Raw genomic sequence first — 9,563 nt, forward strand, 5'->3', positions numbered from 1 at the left:
TGGACGTAGCCAATCTAAGTGAACCACGTACATCTTGTGTTGTTTGCTTCTCTGTCTCTATTCATTTACATACTTATCCACACTAATGACCAGAACAACCTAGCAAAGGTCACAAACTTGACACTTTCTGTTGTACCAAAGTCCTCGCCGATTTTGTGCATCAACACGATATATAATAAATTTATTTAAATTCGCTAAGGCCCCCTAGCCGCCAAGGTGGTAGGCCCTAGCCCATTGCCCAACTAATACCTAATGTATTTTAGAACCTTGATTATAAGTGGTGTACCAAGCAATGATCTTTCTAGCTAAGCTTGGGTGTGCTCAATCCTCATGCCTTGTCAAGTTACAAGCAAGGTGTGAACGCTTTGTGGTCATCCAAAACAAGCAAGGTGTGGCCTACGTTGGTTAGGGTTGCCTCATGGACTAGGCCTTGGGCTTGTGAGCCAGAAAGCCCTAGGGCTTCACACACTATGGTCATACTAAGAGAAAAGCACCCTAAATAATGTTAGGAACACTAACTTCGCACACCAAATTTGAGTCACAAATGATGCGGCAAACGATAAACCCTGCTGTGGCTCCAAGTTCATTTGAATTAAGGACAAAACAGGATCGTTACCTTGCAAGGGAAGAATGTGATCACAATCTAATCATTGACATATTGGTCCAAAAATCGATTAAAATTAGGGGATGAAGAAAATGATTTGCTAGACAAAAACAAGTAATGCGAGATCAATCAGATATACTATACATATATAATAAAAAAAATACTAGAATTTCCCAAACCATGAGAATTTGGGTCAACACCTAAAAGAATAACAATCGAAAAACAGAAGAAAAATAGAGAGGACAACATCTCTGTTGTCCAACAATTCAACAAATTCGATCGTGTTCATGTATCCGTAGCAGCAGTAACTACAACGTCTCAGAATAATAATCCATCTCAGCGGACCCATGCTACAGAATCAATCTCATCCCTAGCTGACTTGTACAATTCAAGCCTTTTAGCACACTCTTGCCTCCTTTCCATCAAGGCCGGATCTTCGTCAAGCAGCTGGGAAAGCTGCTTAGCCTGAAACACAAGCCAAAGAAACAGTAATTAAAAAACAGAAGCAGTAGTAGTTATTCGCGTCCCAAACAAAAATCATCCTTAGTTTTGTTGGTTATTTTGTGTTTCACATTATCATGAACCACTGAACTAGAGATGTTTGGACTTCAGAGCATAAGCTTTCACCACCAAAATTAACACCGCATTTGGAAACTGAAAGGCAAAATCACATAAAATAGTAACCAAAACAAAGCTTGTAAAGATGACACAACAGCTCCAAGCAATGCACTGATGACAGTCAAAGACCCATAATCAGCTTCTCACCAATTACGACACTTGAAACTTTCAAATTTTTCTAATATGTTTTAATCATGATTTTGAGGAGTATTATCCTACTTAACAACTCTGATAAGTCAATGAGCATCAAAAAGTGTTCCTGTGCATTTTAGAGAGAGAGAGAGAGAGAGAGAGAGAGAGAGAGTACCTCTCTCTTCCCTATTTGTATGTAGAAGTGATTCAGCAACGACGTTTTAGCCTCTCTGACTTGACAATGAACAACAGCCTTGGGGATTGTGTTCCTCAGTGTCTCAGACACCATTCTCACATAAGAGGATACGTTCGATCCTATCCTCTGAAAGTGGCCCTCTGAGTAGCGGTCCACGGCAGGGGCAGGTGTTGTACCAGGCTTTCCCGCTGGTGCCGTACCAGGCTTTCCTGGGTTTCCTGTGTTCTCTATTTCCTGGGGAAGTCTCCGAAAGAACTCCACAGTCAAATATGCAGATTCCATGTCCACTAATCGAAGAGTTGTCTTCTTACTTTCATCACGGAACCTATCCAAGGCTTCATTACATGCAGCAGCTATTTCAGCTTGCAGACTAGGAAAGCGCTTCAATTCCTGAGTTACGAACATCAATATCAATCCCCTTTCTCACTAAAAGAACACTAGTTAAAATTTATAACTAACAATAAACTCCGTTCACCTGAGTTTCTGCTAATGACTTCCTCACAAGTTCTTTTAAGACAAAGTGAACCTACAGTGTGGATTTTCAGCCAGTAAGTGATAAAAGACTGATCAAAAGTTCTGTGCGACTAAACGAACTTTAAGAACACTCACAACCTCAAATGTAGAGAGTAAAGAAAAAAGGATAACTTACAGCATCCACGGAAGCTTCGGCTGGCCCTCTAAAATACCTCAGTGACCCTTCAATTAGGCGGCGGTAACCTTGCTCCGGAGCAATCAAGTGTGGCTGATAACCATCAGCCTCTGAAACCACTTTCCTTACATTCTGCATAGAAAGATGCCGATCAAATGGAAGCTTCTTCAATGCAGCAGGCAGTTGGTTATCAAAGACACCATAAATCCGATCACCTCCGGCCCGTCTAATATGACAAAATGAAGAACAAAGATATCAACAAACCATAGTAGCGCAGGGAATTATTTTGGTCAAAAGAAATCAACAAATCTGATGATACTACATACAACTTTAATATCATAAATGCCTAAGAAGCAGAGCATTACACAGATGAAACTATTCAGCTGGCAACCAAGTACCAGCACATGTAACCACCAGAGTTATCCAGATCCAGCAGAGAAAGAATGGGATAAAACCTACTAAAACCAACCCAAAGCCAAAACCTAAGTTACCCAATTACTAACTACTTACAAATTTCAAACCATGACAGTCCAAGGTTGTTTCGTATTAAATACTAGAACCAGCCAAACAATTTAATGCTAACTAAGCATAATACATTATATTTAGATCACCTGCATGGGCTGTCCAGCATACTGTATTGAATACAGAATACCCACATGGAGTTTACAATCATACTCATCAATCATATCTCAAGCAAGGTCAGCTTATGCTAATTTTGCTAAGGATTTAAGAACTAAAGGGAAAACAATACATGAATAATCCTCACTACCTTAAAAAGGTAAACATTGGAGGGACGAAGGTTAAATAAGTAGATCTTACCCTCCATCTAGATGCTCCTTGAAAATCCTGTCAAATGCACGGCAGAGTTCCAGTATAGTGTACAATTGGGCCTAAAATACAAACTCTTGGTCACGAACTCATGATTGCTCAAAGATCATTTAATTTATGGTCAAGTGTCACAGGTAAAGACAGCTTACCCCAGCATCAACGGCAACAGGCCTACCAAGATGGTCCATCTCAGATTCAAGTTCATCAATGCTTTTGTTAATCATAGACAAGATGGTTGGTATTCGAGCCCTAATCGCATCCTCCAAATGCTACAAACAATATCAACCCATCAAAATGATACCCAATTATATTCAATTGCAATAATAATATTCATACTCAAATACATTCAACTGAGTCAAACCTTTGAGAGAAGTTTTGCAAGATACTCAGAACCCATTCTATTAGCTAAGTGCCCATAGTCGGGACTGGTTTCAAAGTATTCGCGCTCCTTACGCCTCGCAAGAACCATGTCTGTATTTTTATTAATATCTGCTTGTGAACGGTTCACAACTCCAACCCAAGGATGTTGCAGGTGATAAGATCTTCCTTCAATAACCTATGTGGACAGACATAAGAAATGTAAACTATATTTGAACATATTTCTTTCTTTCAGGCACAGAGCATAGGAAAATGTAAAGAAAACCACAGTAGGGCTTGAAGGATCACTTCCATTAAATACGAACACATAACTATAGCATGACTGAAAACTTCTACAGTTTAAACGTAAATGCAACTTGCTAAAAGCCTGATCTCAACTATTGGAAAGTATTAATGTAACTTACTTGTTAAAAAGTCATTCACATAACAGTTAGCTGTGTAGGAAGGAAGAATGAAAGAAAGAAAGGAAGGAAGAAAGGAAGAAATCATACATCCAATGCGTTAGTTCCTTTGTCCATCAAATCAAGCTTTGTCAACACCCCAAATGTCCGTTCACCTGCGTAAAGAAAATGATATAAGAGAAGACAAAATAGAGCAATAGGACAACTGCACAAGCCAAAAGGCAGAAATGGTTACGCTCGAATAAATAGAGCATACCTGTTGGATCCACTTCCCTAGAAAGTTTGATAGCATCTGATGTGGCTATATCTTGGTTGGCTGGAGATATTGCTAGTATAACGCTATTAGGCTACAATAAGCACAAACACATCAATTAGAATTTAGAACACTATTGACGTTCATAGGAAAAAAGAAATGATTATCGACTTTTAATGGATGTAGAGAAATCACATAAAAACTCCAGGAGTAGGACCTATGTTGCGGGAATGCAAGAGGTCAGTCAACGAGCAACCTCTGACATTCCTGCAAAACCGGATCTCACTCCTGAGGGCACGAGAAGTGAAAATAACACCACATGTATAAATAAAGCAGTGACAGAATGATTTTATAGAACTGAAACACTAAAAGTAGAGCTTTTGACAAGGCTATATGGAAGTGAAAAAGGCCAGGAATCTTCAACTACTTGCTCTACCAAATCTAATTCCACTCACAGACTGAAGTTATACAGTGAACAATAATATCAACCACACCATACTACATCAATATTGCCGTGCATAATGACAAGTCAGCGACTTCAAAAATCCCATGAAAATTATATATGTGATCTCGTAATGATTCATTACCTTCTCAACATAAGATCGAACCATGTTTTCAATATCTTCAACAATACTTTGAGGCTGGCCCTCTGAAAAGAACAACCGTCATTGTTGGCATCTGATAAATAAATTTGCATCACGCAAATCACATCAATTATCATTGGAAATATAACATACCAACAGCAACTTTCGTCAAACCGGGTAAGTCAATTAGGGTTAAGTTGACAACTGCGAAACGAAGGAGATCAAGAATTAGTGTATGGAAGCGAACACAAAAATTGATAATGTAAACAAAACCCCAACATTCCTCTCTCTGGAAAAGTGAAATATAAAAGCGAGACAAGGAAAAAAGTGTGTTCTAGCTTTATATAAAAGCGATTATTATTGGCTATGGCTTGTTTTGGAGCTAGCTTTATATTCTAACGTTCATCAATGGTTCTTTTAGATATTACTTCTTTTTTCTATGTTATATCTTTTTGTGAACAGAGGGAGAAAAAATGTGTTCGTATGATATTTTCAATGCTTAGAACAAAAAGAGCATTATCGGAAATGCGTTGAATCTTATTTCATTCCTAGCCTTCGATCCTACAATTGTTTCAAACACTTACTGGAAATACCAATTCAATTCCTTTAAGAGATGGAATGGAAAAGAAATACAACTCCTTCCCATTGTAGATTCCTGTAATACAAACGTGGCCTAAAGAGTCGGGATAGCAGAAGTGGATATGTGAAATAAACATCCGAGCAAATTACAGTTATAACTACAACTATGCAGAATAACAAAGATGATAAATGGTAACACATTAACCCGCAAAAGGCACCCACACAAAAGAGCAACATTAAATTGTGCAAGCTTTAAAAATTTACGGCTCGCTATTGGACAACAAATTTCCAATTGGCGAATCCAAACTTTAGATAATAAATAAACAAACAAAAGATCGGTATTTGCAACATACCATTCGGGGAGTAGATGCTGAGATGGATAGGAACAGGAGATATCTGCTTCGACTTTCCTGTTATTCTATCAGTTTCGTCCTGAATTTCCTTTCGAACCAAGGCTGCAAAAGAGATGACAGCATAAAAGTTTTGGGTGTCAGTTCCTTTCAGCAAACAATAGACAATTTCGTAAGGAAAATCTAATATCTCTAAGTAAATGTAGCAACTGTTAAGTCAAGATGCTAAGGTGCATATTAAGAGCAAGTGCACAAGTTAATTTTAATCCTAAAAACAAGACAAATCAGAAAACAAGTTTATTAGAAGACCAACTGAAATATACAACAACAACAAAGCCTTATCCCATAGCAATCACATTGCCAGGTTGCTTCTACCTAAACTCAAATAAATGTATCACTAGAGGTGTTCAAGAAATTTCAGAAGGTGGTCCAACTCCATACAGTATACTCGCTGACTCGACGTCAAATTTGCAGCTCTACTACAAGTAAGGTGATCAATTGAAAAACTATGCAGTTGTACACAATGTATTGTTTACGAGCTAAACTTATCAACTTTTCATTGTTAATTAAGTGATATATCTAGTCTACCTACCTACCTTCAAATCTAAACAAATGTGAAGCAAACATAAAAGGGAGATAATTCACATACCAAAATCAGTGAACCTTCTCTTGGAAAGGTGAAGGAACTCAGCGTACTCCTGGGTTCCTTCATCTGTCTTGTGGAGCTGCAACACCAAAGGTCGCCTCGTCACAATCCCTGAAATCATAAGAAAATCAACACCGCCATGGTAACCAAAAACAATACCGGCATAGTAATCGAATGCCAAGTAAGCTAAAATTAAACATTTCCAAATACACTCAAAGTTTATAACTAACCAGATCCTCTGGGAAGAAAGTCACGCCCAACAATGCTCTCCAAAACCGAAGACTTCCCGGAACTCTGTTCTCACAAATACCCAAATGTTCAAAAAAAAAAAAGGGGGAAGAAGAATCAGCTCCAAAAAATATGCATACATGTTGAAAATAAAAATCCAATTAAAAGTCCAGCTTTACTTTTACTTCTTAACCAAAAATTTGCTCTTTATCTAGTGCAAGTAACTTTCCATTAATCTCTACCTAAAAAGTTGCACACTTTTCTCAAAATTTCTCCCTAAAAACCCCTTTAAACGACAGATTCATACGAAAACGAAAAATAATCAATTAAAGGCGGTTATGGGAGAGGCCAGGAAAACGAGAAATAATCAGTTAAAAGCGGTTATGGGAGAGGCAGACCTGGCCGCCGACGACGGCGACAGAGGGCAGAGCTTCCCACAAGGAAAAAGCACTATCGCCGCCTCCGTAGTCACCGAGCACAGTACACGCCCTCTGGATGCGATTCACCAGCCCTATCAAGCTCTCCATCGTCGTCAATCTCAGCTCTCTCTCTATTGATTTGAAACCCTGAATTCGCTTCCTCCTTAAGAAATGGGAAGATCAGCAGAGCAGCAGAACTTGACTTGGGAAGTCTTCGTCTTTGAACGCTTCTCGAAAGGTGAAAATATGACACAGTTTTTCTCCCTCGCTTCTGTTTTATTTTCTCTCTCTGTTTTCAGGACAACCGCCAAAGTCGACGAGGTTGAATTTCGGGGTTGAATCGAATGAGCACCGTTTGGAAAACTGGCGGGCCCCGCTGAGGAGATGGGCCTTCGCTAAAAAGCAACGCGTTTCAAATTTTGAAACTTGAATAGTCTTTCATTCTGGAAGAATAGGACTTTTATGTTCGGGTTATAGCAGGAGACAAAATTTTGTAAATTTTTGTGTACCTTTTATGTTATAGATATTCTTGGATTCTGATTGTGTAAATTCTGTATAGATTTGGTTTCTAGTTATTCTTTTCTCATAGGATAATATTTACTTGGAGGACAAGTTAATCATCTCCTCATTTTCTACTATAAATAAATACATTGTGTGTCGAATGAATAACAACACACAAGAAATCCCTATAATTTCTCCATTCTCTCTCTTGCCGCACCCGTCTATTCCCTTCCAATTAAATAGGCTAGTTATCAGCACGCTCCTCCATTGTGTTATGGAATTTGACAAGAACTTTTCTACTACAAACGAGTTCACCAATATCATCACTAATCAGGTTCTTCCAAAACAACTGTTTTTCATTTCGATATTTGTTCAGCCTTGATTGCATGAACCTTCACCATAATGCATGTCCAACTTTACGTTCACAAATTTTAGATTCTAGATAAATTGTTTATGCATTATATTCATAATTATTTATGTGAATTGATTTGTGAATAAAGAAAAGAAAAAACAAAAATTAAGATTTTTAAACCTGATGAGGCTTTAGCCACTAGCAACCTGCGTAGCTGAGCCACTTTGAGCCGCAAGCTTAGGAGCCAACAACTCCCACCAAGAACAAATACAGCGGCATTTGGCGCCAACCCTAAACCCAGAAACCCTCGGCCTGTAACCAAGCACGACTCGTCGTTTTCTGGCTAATCACAACCTTAAGGCTGAAGTCATATTTCTTTGGGAATGATTTCATCGTCTCCCGACGATGTTCTTCGAAATTCCAGAAGAATTTTGTTAAACTTTCGAGGGATTCAAGTAGAATCCTCTTGGTTCTCACCCTCACCGACGTCGAGGATCCCATTCGTCACCAAAATTGGTTCACCATCAAACCTTAGGCTTGCACCAACCGTCCCCGACCCAGGATACGATCGCCTGAAGTGGCGACACTAGTTTTCTTGCACCATTGACCAAACCCAGCGACGCTGAGGTGTCCTATTTTTGGTCTAACCTTAGCCCACTTTGGGCTTGGACCCTTCAATCTGCACACCCAGCCCATCTGGGCTTGGCTCACTCTCGGAACGTATGACAACAACCCGCAAAGACTGTGGTGTCCCTACACACCAGAGCACAAGATCACATTTAGTAAGCCTCCTGCTGATTACCCTGTGTAGGCCTGCTTTTGGAAAAGCCCAGAAAGCTTGCAGTCTTCTGTCCAGCTTCGGCCCGTGCACCAACCTAGCCCAGATTTGGGCCTGGGCCTTTTGGTCCCACATTTTCTTGTTTTTCCAGCCCACATAGGTTTTGGTTCAATTTTTTTGGACCATCAAAATTTCAACTTTGAATTTTTTTTTTTTTTTAATGCATTATTAGGTTTTATTACTTTTTGCCCATCACTCTGAAGCTCAATAACGAAAAATTATCTGGCAGCTCTATGCAAATGCGGTGAAGTTTGCCAATCAATGTTAGGCTTTCTTAGAGAAACCTTTAGGAGATAAAGAAGGGACAGACGACTGGATGTTTAATCATGCAAATGAAAAGAAATATGAGTATAAAATAGTAGCATAATGGGTTGAATGCCTACCCAATGGGGTTTTATGAAATCTTAGGGGGAGATGTCTGATTTCCTAGAGCCTAAAATACCATATAAAATCCTTCTAAGCCCATCAAAATCCTTAACTTTTTAAAATACCTTAAAATCAATTCCTAATTTAATACACATGGAGTTTTATGGACTACTTTAAAATCCTAATTAAATACACCAGAATCCTGTGAAGTTTATGAAATAATTTTTTTATTAAATACCCATGAACTTCCATAAATTCATTAAAATTTTGATTTAATACCCTTAAATTTGTAAACTCTTCTAAAATCTTTTAAACTCGCAATTGAATACAGCCACTTAATATAATTTGCAATTCAAAATACCCAAAACATATTCCACCAATAACATCATAAATCTCTATAAATTGATACATGACCAAGAGAATATTGATACTAAAAGTCATTGATAACGAAGTGCTCAGCCCAAATGGTACGCCATGGCATCTTACTGGCATTTATGGATGTCCGGTTACGAGGGAGAGATACAAGACCTAGGCACTGATGTCGAGCTTAAGTGGAAACAGTTCTCTTCCTTGGCTATGTGCGGGGGACTTTAACGAAATGCTCAACTCGTATGAGCAGATAGGAGGGAACCTTCGAGCGA

At 38.7% G+C, this 9,563-nt stretch overlaps 1 protein-coding gene across 1 annotated transcript; it reads right to left on the reverse strand.

Moving 5' to 3' along the window:
- Positions 1-633: 633 nt before the first annotated feature.
- On the reverse strand, positions 634-7,284 carry LOC137746728 (phragmoplastin DRP1E-like). Its single transcript, XM_068486730.1, has 15 exons — positions 6,845-7,284; positions 6,449-6,512; positions 6,222-6,329; positions 5,576-5,677; positions 4,797-4,847; positions 4,647-4,708; positions 4,063-4,153; positions 3,897-3,961; positions 3,389-3,583; positions 3,177-3,296; positions 3,019-3,089; positions 2,200-2,425; positions 2,026-2,076; positions 1,530-1,940; positions 634-1,069 (listed from the first exon to the last, which is right to left on the reverse strand). Exons 1-15 carry the CDS (start codon positions 6,971-6,973, stop codon positions 941-943), a joined length of 1,875 nt encoding a protein of 624 aa, XP_068342831.1. The 5' UTR covers positions 6,974-7,284; the 3' UTR covers positions 634-940.
- Positions 7,285-9,563: the final 2,279 nt, after the last annotated feature.

Source organism: Pyrus communis, chromosome 10 (genome assembly GCF_963583255.1).
Source record: "Pyrus communis chromosome 10, drPyrComm1.1, whole genome shotgun sequence".
NCBI classification, from domain to species: Eukaryota; Viridiplantae; Streptophyta; class Magnoliopsida; order Rosales; family Rosaceae; genus Pyrus; species Pyrus communis.